The 21,946-nt window shown below is 42.2% G+C and overlaps 1 protein-coding gene across 1 annotated transcript in view; it reads right to left on the bottom strand.

Moving 5' to 3' along the window:
• Nucleotides 1-21,946, bottom strand: part of LOC124805233 (zinc finger protein 665-like) — a 139,808-nt gene that overhangs the window by 76,592 nt on the left and 41,270 nt on the right. The window contains exons 2-3 of the mRNA XM_047265735.1: nt 15,800-16,522; nt 1,841-2,176 (exon numbers count right to left, since the gene is read on the bottom strand). Of these exons, the coding sequence (XP_047121691.1) occupies nt 1,841-2,176; nt 15,800-16,483 (1,020 nt within the window). The 5' untranslated portion in view covers nt 16,484-16,522. The remainder of the gene's footprint in view (nt 1-1,840; nt 2,177-15,799; nt 16,523-21,946) is intronic.

The raw sequence follows: 21,946 nt of genomic DNA, 5'->3' as shown, positions 1-21,946 counted from the left end.
AAGTACCTGAACTGCCACCCTCCCGGAGGTGAGACCAGTGTTTCACCACTGCGTCATCTTGCCCACTTTTTTACTTTTTAAGAACTTCAGCTCCTCCCAACTCTGTTTAATGCAGGTAAAAAATTGGCAATTCATGTAATGGATAATCACCTTGAGATCTCTGTATGTCACACGATCTTAACAATATCCTATGAAAGAAATCTGAACACTAATGCAGTCTAAATTGTATAAAACTGGTCATCACGTAACCAGTGACTCATTGTTTCAGGGTAAAGTGGCACACTATGAATCCAGGTCTGTTCTAGGATTTTTATCCATCACCTGTATCAATTCTTTCAAAAATGTTTTTTAAGGAGTACCCCTATAACTACCTTGGTAAGCCAGTTCAAATAAAATAAGAATAAAGGTCTGAGGAAGACAAATCCATACCAGCTCTCCTGCAAAACCATACCTAGTAAAGTGCTGTGTTGTTTAAATCAACTTTTGAGTTGATGACAGCCTTACCATTGTAACCTGTTAAAATAAAAGTCTTCATCAACAACGATCTCCATCTACATTAGACCCCAGAGGGCACTTTCGATACACACACGAACGGCGTCTTGCCTACAGCAGTGCCACTGTGTCTTACAAGCACAAGCAACGAGACTGGTGTCTGGCTTAGCTGTGTCAACTGATAGTCCCTGAGTTTCCTAAGCAATAGACTGATTTCAGCACTGGTTACTCTTAGTTTATTTCACAACTGTGTGATGTCTACTTCCTTACCATGCAATATTTTTTAGGAACTGTTCCCTGAGGAACTTATTTGTTCTGTCCATTTAGTTGGGCAAAAGAAACTCTAGTAGACACTTCAACTTTCTTTGATAACAGTTTCTTGATTACCAACTGCCTTCTGTTATGTTTGAATTGGTATTTTGATAAAATGTAAAAAAAATTGTGGAACAGCTCCTGCTGTAAGAGATCATCTTTCTCTTGGAATTTGAATTATTTTGCACTGATGAAAAAGTTCTTCTAAGAAACGAGAATCACATACAAAACAATTCTTAAGGAGATTTCGGTAGGATTGTTCTCAGTTATTCAGAAAATTTAATTCTTTTAAGAGGTCTAAGGAATTTTTTTCTCCAACTTTCTCTGTAGTTATATCAGCATTTCTCCTTGTGTAAATGTTTTTAATTCTTAGTTATTATATTTCATTATTGCCGATTTGTCCAATCAACATTCACAAAAAATGCTACAATCAGAACTCACAAAGTAAGTTCAAACTGTTTTAACAATTGCTAATAATAATAATAATAAACAGACACAACAGACAAGTAATGATGCTGCCAGTAGTTCTCTGAAACAACACAAATGTGGTGTGTCCTGTGTTACCACACAGCAAGACATAGGACTACTATTACTTGCTGAGGAACAATGAAGTTCAAAAAGTTGTCAAAATTTGTGGATATTATGGCAACACACCCACTCCCAACAAAACTAATGGCATACTCCAATATTTAAATGAATAAATAATAAAAGTTTTATGGGTTGCTCACACTTCCAATATAATCTCATCTCCCCAGAAAAAAAAACTATAAAAATTACTGTGCTGCTCCCCAGAAAAAAAAACATAAAAACTATTGTGATGAGTTATTTTGTTCTTTCACATGCAGAACTGTAGATTCCTCTTATCAGTAGGATAGTTCTTCTTCTGGCATATTATGAAACAGAGACTATTACATGTAAATACCGACTGAAAAATCTCCAAATACTACAGACTAATGTTTATCACAGTATTTAAACACATTTATTTTTAGTGGATAAGAAGGTGGTTTGTTTATTCTGAGTATCTGTGCAATCAAACCTGTTGCTGGTGCTGGTGCTGCTGCTGTTGCTGTTTCAGTTTGCGTGGTATGCGCTTCTTATGAGGAAGACTGCGACGAGAAGCACGACCTGTGCCATAATCAGAAGAACCAGATCCAGCATCAATGTCTGCTTCTTGATCTAATGCCTGCTCATCTCCACTCTCATCTTCCTCACTTTTTATGTCATATTCTTCCTTCAATTCATCTCTCGGTGACCTCGGAAGCTCGTGTTGTATTGCCTGCACATGGTGGCGACGTGTCTGTACTGTCGTTGTAGAAGGAGCAGATGCAGCAGCTTGCTCTGCTTGATGGTACAATTTTAAGATACGATCACCCTGAAAACAGGTAAGCTTAATAAGAAATTATGCTAAAAAATCTATATTTGTATCATATGTGTTTCATCATTCTAATGAATAAATTTATTGGAACCAACACTGTGAAGATATGATTCAGGACGTAAAAATCATTATTACAATCTACAATTCAAAATGTGGAACCCCTCTACTTTAAAACTGAGTCAGCATGTGAAAAATACATATTTCAGAAATATTTCAGATACTCTAGGACGTTTATTTGACTCACTGAAATTATTCCCTATAGCAATATTTACATCTATTTGTATATGTGCTTGTTCACCACAGGAAAGGATTAATCCCCCTAAAAAAACAATATTAACTATTCTTTAACCATCACAAAGAGAGATACTCATTGGTACCTTCATCAGTGGAAGTAAAGCTCCTTGAACACAATACTCTCTCAGATCTGTAAGCTCAAAGTAATTACTTCTAGAATATTGCAAATTATTTTACAGTCAAGATTGAATAATATTACCTGGTGCCACATATTTTTTAAAAATGCGGTGATTCACAATGTCATTTAGTTGGATAAAAGATCCATAAGTACCCAGTGGGGACTTTGCAATCTGCAAGTTGTCAGAGAGATTCACAAATCGAAATGAATGTAGAAAAAAGTAAAACAGTGTCTTCACTGAACAAAAGTAAAAGTAATTATTGAAGAAGGGAAGTAGGTAGGTGTTTAACATCACATTATCAACAATGATGTTACATACAAATCATTAATGCAGTTGGAGAATGATGGGAAAAAGATTTATTTGCAGCCTTATGAAAGGAATCCAGTCAGCAGACATCTCACCTGATTTAGGTAAGGCTCTGAAACTCTAGCTTAGGATGACAGGCTGGATATTTGAATCCTGCTCCTCTCAAATACTTGCGCCTTAATCACTGAGCTCCTTCTCACAATAGTAACCATTAACTCCACTAAAATATTAACTTAATATAATAGAAGGAAACATTCCACGTGGGAAAAATTATATATAAAAACAAAGATGAGGTGACTTACCGAACGAAAGCGCTGGCAGGTCGATAGACACACAAACAAACACAAACATACACACAAAATTCAAGCTTTCGCAACAAACTGTTGCCTCATCAGGAAAGAGGGAAGGAGAGGGGAAGACAAAAGGAAGTGGGTTTTAAGGGAGAGGGTAAGGAGTCATTCCAATCCCGGGAGCGGAAAGACTTACCTTAGGGGGAAAAAAGGACTGGTATTCACTCGCACACACGCACATGTCCATCCACACATACAGACACAAGCAGACATATTTTTTAAATATATCTACATCTACATCTACATGATTACTCTGCAATTCACATTTAAGTGCTTGGCAGAGGGTTCATCGAACCACAATCATACTACCTCTCTACCATTCCACTCCCGAACAGCGCCTGGAATCCCTACCCAGTCTGTTACCCCCGGAAACCATCCTTGTAACCATTGATGCCACTTCCTTATACACAAATATTCCGCATGTCCAGGGCCTCGCTGCGATGGAGCACTTCCTTTCACGCCGATCACCTGCCGCCCTACCTAAAACCTCTTTCCTCATTACCTTAGCCAGCTTCATCCTGACCCACAACTTCTTCACTTTTGAAGGCCAGACATACCAACAATTAAAGGGAACAGCCATGGGTACCAGGATGGCCCCCTCGTATGCCAACCTATTCATGGGTCGCTTAGAGGAAGCCTTCCTGGTTACCCAGGCCTGCCAACCCGAAGTTTGGTACAGATTTATTGATGACATTTTCGTGATCTGGACTCACAGTGAAGAAGAACTCCAGAATTTCCTCTCCAACCTCAACTCCTTTGGTTCCATCAGATTCACCTGGTCCTACTCCAAATCCCATGCCACTTTCCTTGACGTTGACCTCCACCTGTCCAATGGCCAGCTTCACACGTCTGTCCACATTAAACCCACCAACAAGCAACAGTACCTCCATTATGACAGCTGCCACCCATTCCACATCAAACGGTCCCTTCCCTACAGCCTAGGTCTTCGTGGCAAACGAATCTGCTCCAGTCCGGAATCCTTGAACCATTACACCAACAACCTAAAAACAGCTTTTGCATCCCGTAACTACCCTCCCGACCTGGTACAGAAGCAAATAACCAGAGCCACATCCTCATCTCCTCAAACCCGGAACCTTCCACAGAAGAACCCCAAAAGTGCCCCACTTGTGACAGGATACTTTCCGGGACTGGATCAGATTCTGAATGTGGCTCTCCAGCAGGGATACGACTTCCTCAAATCCTGCCCTGAAATGAGATCCATCCTTCATGAAATCCTCCCCACTCCACCAAGAGTGTCTTTCCGCCGTCCACCTAACCTTCGCAACCTCTTAGTTCATCCCTATGAAATCCCCAAACCACCTTCCCTACCCTCTGGCTCCTACCCCTGTAACCGCCCCCGGTGTAAAACCTGTCCCATGCACCCTCCCACCACCACCTATTCCAGTCCTGTAACCCGGAAGGTGTACACGATCAAAGGCAGAGCCACGTGTGAAAGCACCCACGTGATTTACCAACTGACCTGCCTACACTGTGAAGCGTTCTATGTGGGAATGACCAGCAACAAACTGTCCATTCGCATGAATGGACACAGGCAGACAGTGTTTGTTGGTAATGAGGATCACCCTGTGGCTAAACATGCCTTGGTGCACGGCCAGCACATCTTGGCACAGTGTTACACCGTCCGGGTTATCTGGATACTTCCCACTAACACCAACCTGTCAGAACTCCGGAGATGGGAACTTGCCCTTCAGCATATCCTTTCTTCTCGCTATCCGCCAGGCCTCAATCTCCGCTAATTTCAAGTTGCCGCCGCTCATACCCCACCTGTCTTTCAACTTCATCTTTGCCTCTGTACATCCGCCCCGACTGACATCTCTGCCCAAACTCTTTGCCTTTACAAATGTCTGCTTGTGTCTGTGTATGTGTGGATGGATATGTGTGTGTGTGCGAGTGTATACCTGTCCTTTTTTCCCCCTAAGGTAAGTCTTTCCGCTCCCGGGATTGGAATGACTCCTTACCCTCTCCCTTAAAACCCATATCCTTTTGTCTTTCCTTCTCCTTCCCTCTTTCCTGACGAGGCAACCATTGGTTGCGAAAGCTAGAATTTTGTGTGTATGTTTGTGTTTGTTTGTGTGTCTATCGACCTGCCAGCGCTTTTGTTTGGTAAGTTTCATCATCTTTCTTTTTAGATATACTAATTAGTAATATTGTTAATAAAGAGTTAATTAAATGTATAAAGTGTGACTGAGTAAATAGGTAGGCCTGGGTGTTAGTCTATAAAATATTATAAGTATGTGGATTTGCTTTAATAACTGGAAGGAACTAGAGTAAAAAGAAAAATAAGATATAAGCTGAGGAGCAACACAGGTTGACATCTGGGTACAGTCAAGTATTAAGTCAAGAAATCTCTTCAAACTGAGGTAAGGAGATAAGTAGAAAATAAGTTGATAAATGCTGTGTGATTCGTTTATAATATAAAGTTTACTCACATCAGGAAAAATAGAAATGGGAGACGGATAGACAGATTCATGAGAGAGATTGGTCTACAGAGTGGGTTAGGTACACTTATGTATAAGGTTCAAATGGCTCTAAGCACTACGGGACTTAACATCTGAGGTCATCATCAGTCCCTTAGACTTAGAAATACTTAAAACTAACTAACCTAAGGACATCACACAAATCTATGCCCAAAGCAGGATTCAAACTTGCGACCATAGCAGCAGCACGGTTCCGGACTGATGCGCCTAGAACCGCTCAGCCACAGCAGCCAGCTATGTATAGGGAAACTGTTTCATAAAAAGAGTTAAAATCTCATGTAACTTAAAGCAAATCAGTCTCTTTATTGAGATAACAGACCAAGGAAACAAACAATACCCACCTACAGGGAGAAGTTTCAGTTATTTTAAAAGAAACGTGTGTACGCCCTTTGTAAAAAGAGTCATGACATAGTATAATGTTTAAATATGATACATGATAGTTATATTGAACAAAGCAGGTTTTCTCAAATATTGTTAAATGTGAGCTGGAGTAATAGTCACTAATGATATGTATAAATGACATACCTGTTGAGAAAATGAAAATTTTGATGCATATGAATAAACAATTATGCACATCTTTCTCTTGAGCATGGGGATATGTAGTGTAACAGGGCGTTTTATCAAATACCCTGGTCCACTATCACTATTCGTACCAGCTAAAGATGATCATGATAATGGATATTTGTTAAATAGTATATATGAAAGTAGCAGTTACTGTGTGCCCTAATCATGTTTGTACAGAAGGTGCACGCCCCGTGACAAGTGTAGTGGCAAGCTGTCATGCGTTGTGCGACGACTACTTGCTATAACAAGGCTATAAGTATGCTTCGGAACTCCAAGCTGGCAGTATCACAGACTGAATAGAGTAAGAGGACTGCTGACAATGTCAACAGGGAGACAAAAACAAATGAATAACTTTTATGTTAAAGATAACTCTGATGACATAGGGGTCAAGCGTTCTGTATCAGTAGGTGTTAATGTTTGATGTCTAATTAAATTACTTTAAGTTATAATTACTGAAATATGTCAGGGTGAAAAGTGAATACTTTAACAGGGTTGCCACAAGTTTCCCCAAGTCAAATTCCCTGATATTTCCCCGATTTCCAGATAAGTTTTAGCATTTTTCCCTGACAGATTTTGAGGTCTCAAGGGTAAGTAAAGAAGTAAGTTCACAAAAAATCTAAGGACTTCTGTATTCCTTCTTGTGTGAGCAAAAATCTTAAGTATTAAGATCAACATCTTTTGTAATGAACTGTTTTTAGATGGAGAAAGCAAACCAAATGATATATATGTTTTATTAAGGCCACTGTTGTTATTTTATTTAAATAAAATGAAACACATCTCACAACAAAAATACACATTTCCTCAGAGTTGAACAACAGATTTAAAATACCTTCACTGATTTCAGAAATAACCTCAGAAAAAAGTAGGCCTCTTAAAAGAAGTGTTGTGTAAACCAGCACTATAAGTGACCACCAATAAAATGCTGGTTCTACTATGTTCGTTATTGTCGATTATTACCCACTGTGTTATCTCTATTGTTTTACAAGTACAATATTATGAAAAGGAAAGTTGCTACTCACCATATAGTGGAGATGCTGCGTCGCAGATAGGCACAACGTAAAGCTTTTGGCCATTAAGGCCTTTTGTCAACAATAGATGATGACACACACACACACACACACACACACACACACACACACACACGCTCGCAAATGCAACTCGCACACACTACTGCAGTCTCAGGCAAATGACCCAGTTGGTTGCCTGAGACTGCAGTAGTGCGTGCGAGTTCTGTGTGTGTGTGTGTGTGTGTGTGTGTGTGTGTGTGTCTCACATCTATTGTTGACGAAGGCCTTAACGGCCGAAAGCTTTAATTGTAAAGGCTTTTTTTTTTTTTTTTTTTCCCCCCCTATATGCGACTCAGCATCTCCACTATATGGTGTGTAGCAACAGCAACTTTCCTTTTCATAATATTTTAATATTCTATCCTGGATTTTCCATTGTTTGGTCTTACAGGTACAGAAATATATCAGTACACAGCATACAAACTGCCAGCAACTGTCAAAATGTTCTTCTTACTATCGTCCATACTTTCTAGTAGGGCCTATGTAAACTACTTTTGAAGTGCCACAATATACAGCAATACATAAAATGTCTGTAAAATGCTGCACTGAACAATGTACTTGGAGTGAGACAGCTGCAATTCCTGAAATCCATCGCCCATGGCCTTGGGCCTGCCAAAGAGCACCTCAGTCCTGGGTCCATGGATAAACCAAGAAAATCCACCACGTCATGGCACACCCAAACAGATTGGCCTGCAGGCAGATCACTGAGGCTATATCCAATGATCAGGGCCTGCACATTAGAGGGAAACGATGGGCTTCAAATTGGCAGGTCCGATATGTTAAGAGATACCACCAGAAATGGCCTGCGTTTTTGGGCCGTCATGGAAATCCACTCATGTGGCCAGCTATTCACGTCGCACCATGTTGATGAAGTGAGACCACAGGGATCAATCCATGGAACAGATAACTGTGCAAATACTCTGTCAATCAGAACTAATGACAATAGGTAGCAACCCAACTTCAAGATGATCGATGAGCCACAGACAGGCCCGTAGAAAAGACAAACACATTTTCACAACTAAACTTTCAGCTATAGCCTTTGTCAGAAAATGACAGCACAGACACATTCACACAATCACTCACATACAACTCATGCACCCATGACCACCGTCTCCAGCCACTGCGACAACAATCTTTGAGACACAGATCCAAACAAACTACTCCTCATGCCTCCCTGCCTCTTGTTGGCAGCTTCTAGGCTAGCAGCAAGAAGCGGTAGCAGCACTGACAGCAAGCTGAGAGGAAGGATAAGAAGGGGAGAAAACAAGGAAGAAGGGAAGCAGCGCACATTCTCAGCTGTGCCCAGCCAGTGACGATGCACGACACCTCTGTAACCAAACCATTTTATCTACTGGGACAAAAACGAAATTTTTCCAGTCCCCCCCCCCCCCCCCCCCCCAAATCTGCCTGACATTTCACTGATTTCCCTGACATATTTGAAATTCTCTGATATTCTCTGATTTCCAGAACTTGTGGCAATCCTGTTTAAATACAGATATGTGCAAATGACAGTTCAAAGTTCACTTAGTAGCTAGAAATATAGTCGTAATCTAACATTTCATCACCCAACAAGGAGGGAAGTACAGAAGAAAAGCAAGTTCATACATGGAGGTGGGACTGAGCAGCTGCACCACCAGAACAATTTCTAAATGGTGACTGTTCATCAGCAAGATTTATAACAGGTAACTGGCAGATTCAACATGGTGAAAACCAAGTGCAGACAGCAGCTGAAGTGCACCACTAAGAAAAATCCTTCTGTTTCACCATATGTGATGTCTTGTAAACCACCACAAAGGAAACGACTAGAATTAAAAATTGCATACCTTCAAAAAACATGCATGCTATTATTTGACCACTAACTTGCAATGGCCGTGTCAAGGTGGATACACCAGTTCCCGTCAGATCACTGAAACTAAACACTGACGGGCATGGCCAGTACTTGGGTGGATTACTATCCAGGTGTGCCACGCAGTATTAACATTTTCCCCTATGTCTTTATGGTATAGGGGTCAGGAAGGGTGGTGGCATGGAGTCAGTTATCGCCAGTCTTTGTGCCAAATGTCCTGGATCCAATTCCAAACCTCTCCACACTGTCGCATGAAGTGAGGGCATGTAACACTGTTGATGGTGATCCATCCATCGTAAGGGGACATTAAGTTCGGTAGCCCCTTTGGTGGTCTTCTGAGAATAGGAGGCTATGTTCTGGCACTGGGTTTCACCCTCTCCCTTCCTCTCATAATCTCCAAAACAAACATGACATTACACTACACACGCACCCAGTACAGTCACTTGCCAGAAGAAAAGCAAGTTCATACACGGCGATGGGACTGAGTTGCTGGACCACCAGAACAATTTCTAAAAGCAAGATTTATAACAGGTAACTGGTGCCCACACTTGCCAGATATACTCAGTAGACAGCAATCGCACCTCACAAAGGAAAAGTGCCTGTGGGCATGAAGGATAGGGAAAGTCTTTCCACTTCACCGGCTGAACCTGTCCTTCAGAGTCTTCCAGCCATTCATGCCATACAACTTTATTTTACTTTTTACCACTGTCAAGACTTCACATCATTCTACACCATTACAGCTAGTCATCCAGATCCTGAGTCTGCAAATCCACGACCAGTACTTTCACTATGCAGAGGGGACATCATTATATGAAAGATACAGGTTAGTGCATTTCAGTTACTTACAGCGAGATACAAGGGATGAGTGGGTCTCAACCAGCAACCTCGACGAGTTCAGACAATCTACTGCCAACAGGTTCTGTGACTGGTCTTGTTAATGCAAGGGGAGTGAAGAATTTGGGTCCAAGTGATCTTTCCTTCCTTTTAACGTTCCCCAACCTACCCCAGACTCCTCTGGAAGGAAGGGCTATCAGATACGAAAGCTAGGAAGTGTTTCACTGTTACATTTATGTGGGTCTACCAGAAGCAGTAATGTGTTTCACCTCCTGAAGATATTTATTGGCCAACAACTCTAGCTCACAGATTAATCATTGTTAATAATAAACAAAAACAACACAAGTTCAAACTTTTCACACTTTACAGGTTTTTTTCCTCCATCAAAACAGCTGTGATGTTAATCTCAATCCCAGTATTTTGCATTTATCAGCATTAAGATGAAATTCATTAGGGGGGGGGGGGGGGGGAAGCCAATTTTTGTATCTTTAAACTGTGCAAAGGAGAGTGTGAAAGTACAGCTTGGCATCTGTGACTCTTCAGATTTGATACTCATAAAAAATGCTTGAAAAAGTATGTTTTCTTGCAAATACTTCAGCATCTGGTGACTTGTTCCCAAGTAAAATTTAGTATTCACGTACTAAATGAAAATAGACATTTCCGCAGTTCTGGTGAAATGCAGCACACCTATGGTAATCTTCAAGCTATGTGTTCAGTAGTAGAGCTCGACATTACATATCAATCATTATGAAACAGATAATAGAAAAGAGTAAGTAGGGCAGTTTGTTGATTATGCATATTGCAGCAGTTACACTGAAAGGAAAGGAATTCATAGCAACTGATGGCTATGGAGAACTGTATGAAACCAAACCTACCACTGATGACAGAAACAACAAGAAGCAATGAGTATAAGCTTCAAACAATCCAGATGGAGCAATGTGGGCTGCAGTGACAAGGGATCTACATCTACATCTACATCTACATCTACATCCATACTCCGCAAGCCACCTGACTGTGTGTGGCGGAGGGTACCTTGAGTACCTCTTTCGGTTCTCCCTTCTATTCCAGTCTCGTATTGTTCATGGAAAGAAGGATTGTCGGTATGCTTCTGTGTGGGCTCTAATCTCTCTGATTTTATCCTCATGGTCTCTTCGCGAGATATACATAGGAGGGAGCAATATACTGCTTGACTCCTCGGTGAAGGTATGTTCTCGAAACTTCAACAAAAGCCCGTACCAAGCTACTGAGCGTCTCTCCTGTAGAGTCTTCCACTGGAGTTTATCTATCATCTCCGTAACGCTTTCGCAACTGCTAAATGATCCTGTAACGAAGCGCGCTGCTCTCCGTTGGATCTGCTCTATCTCTTCTACCAACCCTATCTGATACGGATCCCACACTGGTGAGCAGTATTCAAGCAGTGGGCGAACAAGCGTACTGTAATCTACTTCCTTTGTTTTTGGATTGCACTTCCTTAGGATTCTTCCGATGAATCTCAGTCTGGCATCTGCTTTACCAATGATCAACTTTATATGATCATTCCATTTTAAATCATTCCTAATGCGTACTCCCAGATAATTTATGGAATTAACTGCTTCCAGTTGCTGACCTGCTATTTTGTAGCTAAATGATAATAGATTTATCTTTCTATGTATTCGCAGCACATTACACTTGTCTACATTGAGATTCAATTGCCATTCCCTGCACCTGCATTTCAGTACAATTTTCCATTGTTACAACCTCTCGATATACCACAGCATCATCCACAAAAAGCCTCAGTGAACTTCCGATGTCATCCACAAGGTCATTTATGCATATTGTGAATAGCAACGGTCCTACAACACTCCCCTGCGGCACACCTGAAATCACTCTTACTTCGGAAGACTTCTCTCCATTGAGAATGACATGCTGCGTTCTGTTATCTAGGAACCCTTCAATCCAATCACACAATTGGTCTGATAGTCCATATGCTCTTACTTTGTTCATTAAATGACTGTGGGGAACTGTATCGAACACCTTGCGGAAGTCAAGAAACACCTGTGTCCATGGCCCTCTGAGTCTCATGGACGAATAGTGCGAGCTGGGTTTCACACGACCGTCTTTTTCGAAACCCATGCTGATTCCTACAGAGTAGATTTCTAGTCTCCAGAAAAGTCATTATACTCTAACATAATACGTGTTCCAAAATTCTACAACTGATCGACGTTAGAGATATAGGTCTACAGTTCTGCACATCTGTTCGACGTCCCTTCTTGAAAACGGGGATGACCTGTGCCTTTTTCCAATCCTTTGGAATGCTACGCTCTTCTAGGGACCTATGGTACACCGCTGCAAGAAGGGGGGCAAGTTCCTTCGCGTACTCTGTGTAAAATCGAACTGGTATCCCACCAGGTCCAGCGGCCTTTCTTCTTTTGAGCGATTTTAATTGTTTCTCTATCCCTCTGTCATCTATTTTGATATCTGCCATTTTGTCATCTGTGCGACAATCTAGAGATGGAACTACAGTGCAGTCTTCCTCTGTGAAACAGCTTTGGGAAAAGACATTTAGTATTTCGGCCTTTAGTCTGTCGTCCTCTGTTTCAGTACCATTTTGGTCACAGAGTGTCTGGACATTTTGTTTTGATCCATCTACCGCTTTGACATAAGACCAAAATTTCTTAGGATTTCTGCCAAGTCAGTACATAGAACTTTACTTTCGAATTCACTGAATGCCTCTCGCATAGCCCTCCTCACACTACATTTCGCTTCGCGTAATTTTTGTTTGTCAGCAAGGCTTTGGCTATGCTTATGTTTGCTGTGAAGTTCCCTTTGCTTCCGCAGCAGTTTTCTAGCTCTGTTGTTGTACCACGGTGGCTCTATCATCTCTTACGATCTTGCTTGGCACATACTCATCTAACGCATATTGTACGATGGTTCTGAACTTTGTCCACTGATCCTCAACACTATCTGTACTTGAGACAAAACTTTTGTGTTGAGCCGTCAGGTACTCTGTAATCTACTTTTTGTCACTTTTGCTAAACAGAAAAATCTTCCTACCTTTTTTAATATTTCTATTTTCGGCTGAAATCATCAATGGAGTAACCGCTTTATGATCACTGATTCCCTGATCTGCGTCAACCGTTTCAAATAGTTCGGGTCTGTTTGTCACCAGAAGGTCTAATATGTTATCGCCATGAGTCGGTTCTCTGTTTAACTGCTCAAGGTAATTTTCAGATAAAGCACTTTAAAAAATTTCACTGGATTCTTTGTCCCTGCCACCCGTTATGAACGTTTGAGTCTCCCAGTCTATATCTGGCAAATTAAAATCTCCACCCAGAAATATAGCATGGTGGGGAAATCTACTCGAAATATTTTCCAAATTATCCTTCAGGTGCTCAGCCACAACAGCTGCTGAGCCAGGGGGCCTATAGAGACATCCAATTACCATGTCTGAACCTGCTTTAACCGTGACCTTCACCCAAATTATTTCACATTTCGGATCTCCGTCAATTTTCTTCGATACTATTACACTTCTTATCGCTATAAACATGCCTCCCCCTTCACTGTCCAGCCTGTCTCTGCGGTATACATTCCAATCTGAGTTTAGGATTTCATTACTGTTTACATCTGGTTTCAGCCCTTTCTGTCCCTAGTACTATATGGGCATTGTGACCATTTATTAATGAGTTCTGGGACCTTTCTATAGACGCTCCTGCAGTTTACTAATAGCACATTAATATTGTTATTCCCTGTTGCATTTACACTTTTTTGATTCATAATTCATGCAGAATACTAGCAAGCACCATTTTGTTTATGTGTTGCATGGGCATTTGGAAGAGACAATCACGAATGTCAGACATGTGCCCATATCACGAGATTTTATAATATTGTAGCCACCTTTGCTGGCTTTGGTGCTGAGACTATGGGCAATACACTGTCCTGTAACACTAATGGGACGATGCACCACATTGCAACCATTAATTTTGGACTAGTGTCAGCTGTTCATCATTTTAATATTGTAATAAGAATTGGACGTACTGACTGACGCAGGCGAGATAAATATTACAGAAGATGAATGGGTAGCTTTAAGAAATGGTATAGTGAAATCAGCAGTGGAACAATTAGGCAGAGAGACAAGGCACAATAGAAATTTTAGGTAACACATGACATACTGATTTTAATAGGTGAAAGGAGAAAATATAAAAACCCAGAAAGTGAAGAGGGAAAAAAAATGTCTAAAAAATTATAGGAAGTGCAAAATGGCAAAATCAGAAATTACTAAATGGGAAATCCAATGCTGCAGAAGCATGCAAACCTGTCAGAAAGATAGATGCCACCTGGAAAAAAAATTAAGAACAAAGGAATCACTGTATGAATATTAAGTGCTTAGGTGGCAAGCTAGTACAAGGCACAGAAGGGAAGGCTGAATGATGGAAGGAATAGAAGTGCTATACAAACGAAATGAACTTGAAGAGAATATTTAAGTAGACAAAGAAGAAATGAGATACAAATTTGGAAAGGGAATTAAAGTTCAGGAAAAATCAGCAAAAACTCTGAGGTTTGCCGATGGCATTGTAATTCTGTCAGAGATGGCAAAAGGACGTGGACGAGCAACTGAACAGAAAAGATGGTGTCTTAAAAACAGGTTATAAGATGAATATCAATAAAAGTACAATATGTACTTGAATAAAATCAAGTGAAGTGAAAGGAATTACAATAAGTAACAAGACATTAAAAGTATTAGCTGAGTATTGCTATTTGGGTAGAAAAATATGTGATGATGGTTGAAGTAGAGGGGATATCAACTGCACACAGGCAATAGCAAGACAAGTGCTTCTGAAAAAAGGAAATTTGTTAACAACAAATACAATTTTAAGTGTTATGCAAAAGTGAAATTTGGGCAATAATCAGAAAGACAAGAATAGAAGCTTTACAAATTTGGTGCTACAAAAGATTGCTGAAGACCACAACACCAATCAAGAAAAAGAAATTATATGTAATTGAGTGCTTACATAAAACTGTGAAAGTGTATATCTTCAAATTAATGACATCAGTGCTTAGCCTTCTATTCAGACTATTTCTATATCTATCCTACTTCCTACTAAAATGAGTATCAGTAAATGATTTAATTGAAATATTTTTCCCAAATCAAGAAAAACAGAATAATTTTACAGATTTGTATATTGTACAGTTTCTGATTGTGAACAAATGTATATTGTATGGCATTATCTACTTAACAATCGAGCCATAATCAAAGAGTTTAAGTGTATGAAAAGTTCACGGAGCATGGGGTTGATTTTTTTCATTAATTTATTGATAAGGCTAGCAGCGTCTGGAATGTATCACAGCATAACACAAAACGATACAGTGTAGACACCACTAGATGCTAGATGAATGCTGTACTAAGTGCAAAAATAGCAATACCAGAGTGACAATACTACCGTGCTGTGGCTTCCTCTCTTTAAGTCTTGCGATCTTACACTCTTTGTGCTGAAATGTACAGAGTTCAAGCCATTATTTTACAGTACAGTACAGCAGAACAAAAAAAGATACAGTTTCTGTTTTGTTCCTTGGTTCCATTCCCATACAACAGTCATGAGGGTCTACACCACATTCGTATGTTTTGTTAACAAATAGATGTTTTACAACAGAATGTTTAAATAAAGTAAACAGAATTTGCATACAATTTCTTACTTCCAACCAATGCGAGGGAGCCTGATTACCACACTGATCTCATAATAGAAATCTAACTATTTTTAAAGAACATACCTGTTCAGTCAATAGTTGGTGCTCCTGGTCATCATCAACAACTACACCTGCTGTCTGTATGTACCCCTGAACTACAGCAGCACGGTCTGGTGACATAGGTACGCTGCTTCCATTATGATGATCAGGAACCTTAGTAAGGCACGGCAGGGCACCATTAACAGTAACTAGGCCTAATTCCTGGGGGTGAGGCAAACCATGATGACTGCTGCCCACATTTCCATGATGCTTCTGCTGCTGAGCAATCTGTACAGCAACGAGGGCTGCTGCAAGGCGACGATCATCTTCCGTCAGTAAGACATCTTCATCATAATGGTCACCCACAGGAGGAAGGTAGCCAGCTGCACCATGTGCCACAAATTCACCAGCACTTCCCGGTACCATCATGTCAACCACAAGTCCATTATGCACAACATGATGAGGAACCAGGTCAAGGCCAGTAGGCCCGCAGTCCGAAGGGACACCACCGCCTGTTCCCCCCTTACCCCCAACAGCACCAAGAGAAGGTTCAGCCAACCTGTGTATGTTGACATACTGCGTAACAGGTGGTGCAATAACTGCACATCCATCTTCATCAACCTTGAGGGAAGGTGGTGCAACTGATGTATTAAGTTTCCCATCAGGTCGTAACTGTGAGATGTCAACACTGTCCAACAGTTCTTGTGATCTTGTGTCGTCATCCATCATCTGTCATACCACCTCCGAAACCAGGTTTCTCAGCACAGCCTGTAACACCAAACAGAATATATATAAATGAACTATATTTGAAGATGAGTACATTACCTGACATTTAAATAACCTGAACACCAAAAATGAGTAAAAGAAATTAGAAATATTACAAAACTGTTACACAAAAGGGCAAGTGGAGTAGCTTCATCAATATTGCCTTACGATCCAGATCCCCCTCCAGCTGTTGAAAATAAAAAGCAAACTGTACACACAAAAAATTGAAAGGCTGCAAAGAAAATTCAAGATGAAGTTCAGGATACAAATGGTCAACAGACAGAGAGAGAGAGAGAGAGAGAGAGAGAGAGAGAGAGAGAGAGAGGACAAAAGAGTAAGGCATTGATCACCATACCTATAATACTAAAGGTAGCTTAAGGTTATTAAGCATATTGCAATATTTTTCACTGAGAAAGTTTATTATAACTTTAAGTAACTGAAATGTCCAATATCATAGCAATTACAATCAGTGAAGCAGAATTTTTAAAAAGTGCAAATAAATCTTGCATCCTAAATTCTGAACTGCCTGTTACATCCCATTACTGCTGTTTTGCATTTTATCGCCCTTTTCCATTATCTTCTTAGCTTCCGGGGTGAATACACTTCAATGCTACACTGAAAGCAATCTTAGCCTGAATACAAACATTTACAAACAGTTCAAAGATGGATTATTTCATGGTGATTTCAGATTAAATCTGATTTTTACCTTAAGGATTACCTGAAGAATGGAATTTGCTATTGAGATGACAGAAAGGCTTCACAGTCATCTTTTATTCACAACAGTCACTCAGACAATTAAAATTGGGCTTATCTTATTCAACACATCGATTCTCCAGTAGGAACTGCTGTATTTGGCAGTTTTCAATGTGGATAGCAACTCGCCAATGACATGGCCAGTATTGCATATATAGGGGTTCTTGTGGTACAGCAAGTGGTGACAATACCACCGCTACAAGCTATTTTATGCTGCTGGATAAAACCACCACTACACTTTTTCAAGCATTGCTATCTTTAACTACATGCATCTACTCCCACATAACTGTAATGAGATGTGTCCATCTTGGTGATTATTTCAATATTTTTTTACCTCTTAGAGTTCATCTGGCTACATATCCTACCCACCTCCAGTTTATTTTCATTACAGCCCTAATAAGTCTCCTAGAGTGGGTGACATTCACTCAGCATTATTGAGATCCTTGAAAAAGCCACCCATGACAAAACTATTTCATCTTGTATGCAAGATAAATCAGACATGCAGAATATCCTTAGATATCATGGAGAATGTAATGATTCCTTTTCCAAAAAAGGGCAGGTACTGACAAGTGTTTATATTGTCAAACTAAAAGTTTAATACACATCACTTGCAAAATATGGACATAGATTATTTACAGAAGAATGGAAAAATTGGTACAAGCAGAAGTCAAAGAACATCAACTTCAGTTCTGAAGAAATGTAGAAACACTTGAGGCCATAGTGATCCCATGGCTTATCAAAAATATCAGTGAAAGAAAGGCAAACCTACATTGATAGTATTTATAAATTTTGAGAAAGCTTTCGACAATGATGATTGGAATACACCCTTTGAAATTCTAAAAGTAGCCAGAGTGAAATGCAAAGAGTGAAAAGTTATCTCAATTTCTATGGAAACCATATTGCAGTTATAAGGGTCAATGGGCATAAAAGGGAAGCGATAGGTGAGAGGGGAGCAAGGCAGGGGTGTACCTCACATTTGATGTCATTCAGTCTGTAAACTGAGCAAGCAGTTAAGGAAACCAAGAAGAAATTTGGAAAGGGAATTTAGGTTCAGGGAGAGGAAATGAAAAAAATATTGCTGTTTGCTGATGATATAATACTGTCGGGGATAGCAAAGGTCTTGGAATAGTAGTTGAACAGGAGGGACAGCGTCTTGAAAACAGGTTATAAGATGAATATCAACAAAACTAAAATCAAGATAATGGAATACAGATGAATTAAATCACGTCAGGCCAACACAATCAGATTGGGAAATCAGACCCTAAGAGTAGTAGAGGAGTCTTCCTATCTGGGCAAAAAAATAACTGATGATGCCCAAAGTAGACAGGTTAAAAATGCACACTGGTAATGGCAAGAAAAGTGTTTCTGAAAAAGAGAAATTTGGAAAATTCAATATAAATGTAAATGTCAGGAAGTCTTTTTTGGAGGAATCTGTATGGAGTGTAGCTTTGTATTGGAGTGGACAACAAGCACTTTAGACAAGAAGAGAACAGAAGCTCTTGAAATGTGGTGCTACAGAAGAATGTTGAAAACTAAATGGGTAGATTGAATGACTAATGAAATGGTACTGAACTGCATTTGTGAAAAAAGAAATTTATGGTACAATGTAACTAAAGGTTATAGGCATATGCTGGGACATCAAGGGATCATCCATTTGAAATCAAAGGAAGCGTGATGGGTTATAATTTTGGAGGAAACCAAAGGTTTAACACACTAAGCAAGATCAAATGGATGTAGGCTGCAGTAGCTATGTAGAGATGAAGAGGCTTGTAAAATATATACTAGATGGAGAGCTGTATCAAACTAGTCTTCAGACTGAAGACCACAACTACTACATGGCTGTAACTGCATATTCCACTACAGCCTGACGCCTCCCCCATTTTATATGATCCCCACTGGTACTGAAAAACTCTTTTAATGGTTTACACATGAAAAATCTATATCACATTGCCAAAAGCTACAACTGATAATACATGTTAATTATCCACTTCCCTTTACAAGCCCATCAGAAGCATTATTTAAGAGCCTTATGCAGCTCATATTCCATTTCGTTGTTTTGCTGTCTACCCAGACATTTTCAACTGCCCTAAAAACGAAAATATATTAAATGGTTATATGATTTCACTGTTATTTGTACTATTTTCTTTTCAGTGTCTTAGTTCTATGTTATTTTAAAGATAATGCAATGGTTTTTCAAGCCCACTTGCAAACTTGCTCTCTCAATTCGTCTACTTGTTGACGTTTATCTGCAGTAGTTGCAAACAGCAAATCATAAGCAAAATGAGATAATTACTGCGCAATAATGTATTTTTGCTATTTGTCCCTCATGTCCAGTAAACACAATGTTTGGTAGAAGAGATATTTACACTGATCATTCACTCGCTTATCAGTGTTCGCTTAGCAAGACAGTTGCGAGGCTTTAGCAAGGTGCATTTTGAATGTTGACTGCTGGACATTTCAGGTATTATGGAATTTGTATAATAACTAGCGGAAAAAGTCTCGACTGGAGTGGAGTAATTGAGGGGACGTAATGCTGGTGAGAAAGGGGGAGGGTAGCTGACAGCTGAGAGAAAGAAGTCTCACACAAGGACTGGAATGTGGCATAAATGAACTTGCTCTGGCATGGAGGTAATGCGTGTGGTGCACTATGGTGTGATGGAGTACTAAGAGGGGGAAAAAGGATAGTGGAAGAGTGGAACTGCAAAGAGGAGAGAGAAGAGCAGTGAGTGGGGTGGGGGGAGGGGAGGATAGAGGGAGAGGGGGTGGAAGGGAGGATAGAGGGGAGAGAAGGGGAGTGGAGAGGGTGGGGAGAGGAGAGGGGGGAAGAATGGGGAGAGGAGTGAGGAGAGGGGGGAAGAATGGGGAGAGGAGTGAGGAGAGGGGGGAAGAATGGGGAGAGGAGTGAGGAGAGGGGGGAAGAATGGGGAGAGGGGGGAAGAGTGGGGAGAGGGGGGAGGAGTGGGGAGAGGGGGGAGGAGTGGGGAGAGGGGGGAGGAGTGGGGAGAGGGGGGAGGAGTGGGGAGAGGGGGGAGGAGTGGGGAGAGGGGGAGTGGGAGAGGAGTGGGGAGAGGTAGGAGGGAAGAGGGGGGAGAGGTGGGAGGGAGGAGTGGGGAGAGGTGGGGGGGAGAGGTGGGAGGGAGGAGTGGGGAGAGGTGGGGGGAGAGGTGGGAGGGAGGAGGGGGGGAGAGTGAGGAGAGGGGAGAGAGTGAGGAGAGGGGAGAGAGTGAGGAGAGGGGAGAGAGTGAGGAGAGGGGAGAGAGTGAGGAGAGGGGAGAGAGTGAGGAGAGGGGGAGAGTGAGGAGAGGGGAGAGAGTGAGGAGAGGGGAGAGAGTGAGGAGAGGGGAGAGAGCGAGGAGAGGGGAGAGAGCGAGGAGAGGGGAGAGAGCGAGGAGAGGGGAGAGAGTGAGGAGAGGGGAGAGAGGGGAGAGAGGGGAGAGAGTGGAGAGAGTGGAGAGAGGGGAGAGAGGGGAGAGAGGGGAGAGAGGGGAGAGAGGGGAGAGAGGGGAGAGAGGGGAGAGAGGGGAGAGAGGGGGGAGAGGGGGGAGAGGGGAGAGCGAGGAGAGAGGGGAGAGCGAGGAGAGAGGGGAGAGCGAGGAGAGAGGGGAGAGTGTGGAGAGAGGGGAGAGTGTGGAGAGAGGGGAGAGTGTGGAGAGAGGGGAGAGAGTGGGGAGAGTGGAGAGAGTGGGGAGAGTGGAGAGAGTGAGGAGAGTGGAGAGAGTGAGGAGAGGGGAGAGAGTGAGGAGAGGGGAGAGAGTGAGGAGAGGGGAGAGAGTGAGGAGAGGGGAGAGAGTGAGGAGAGGGGAGAGAGTGAGGAGAGGGGAGAGAGTGAGGAGAGGGGAGAGAGTGAGGAGAGGGGAGAGAGTGAGGAGAGGGGAGAGAGTGAGGAGAGGGGAGAGAGTGAGGAGAGGGGAGAGAGTGAGGAGAGGGGAGAGAGTGACGAGAGGGGAGAGAGTGAGGAGAGGGGAGAGAGTGACGAGAGGGGAGAGAGTGAGGAGAGGGGAGAGAGTGGGGGAGAGGGAGGAGAGGGGGGGAGAGTGAGGAGAGGGGGGGAGAGAGTGAGGAGAGGGGGGGAGAGAGTGAGGAGAGGGGGGGAGAGAGTGAGGAGAGGGGGGGAGAGAGTGAGGAGAGGGGGGGAGAGAGTGAGGAGAGGGGGGGAGAGAGAGAGGAGAGGGGGGAGAGAGAGAGGAGAGGGGGAGAGAGAGAGAGGAGAGGGGGGAGAGAGAGTGAGGAGAGGGGGGAGAGAGAGTGAGGAGAGGGGGGAGAGAGAGTGAGGAGATGGGGGGGAGAGAGAGTGAGGAGAGGGGGGGGGAGAGAGAGTGAGGAGAGGGGGGGAGAGAGAGTGAGGAGAGGGGGGAGAGAGAGTGAGGAGAGGGGGGAGAGAGAGTGAGGAGAGGGGGGAGAGAGAGTGAGGAGAGGGGGGAGAGAGAGTGAGGAGAGGGGGGAGAGAGAGTGAGGAGAGGGGGGAGAGAGAGTGAGGAGAGGGGGGGAGAGAGAGTGAGGAGAGGGGGGGAGAGAGAGTGAGGAGAGGGGGGGAGAGAGTGAGGAGAGGGGGGGAGAGAGTGAGGAGAGGGGGGAGAGAGTGAGGAGAGGGGGGAGAGAGTGAGGAGAGGGGGGGAGAGAGTGAGGAGAGGGGGGGAGAGAGTGAGGAGAGGGGGGGAGAGTGAGGAGAGGGGG

This window comes from Schistocerca piceifrons, chromosome 7, assembly GCF_021461385.2.
Source record: "Schistocerca piceifrons isolate TAMUIC-IGC-003096 chromosome 7, iqSchPice1.1, whole genome shotgun sequence".
In the NCBI taxonomy this organism is placed as follows: domain Eukaryota; kingdom Metazoa; phylum Arthropoda; class Insecta; order Orthoptera; family Acrididae; genus Schistocerca; species Schistocerca piceifrons.
This window is presented reverse-complemented; position numbering and strand designations above follow the sequence as displayed.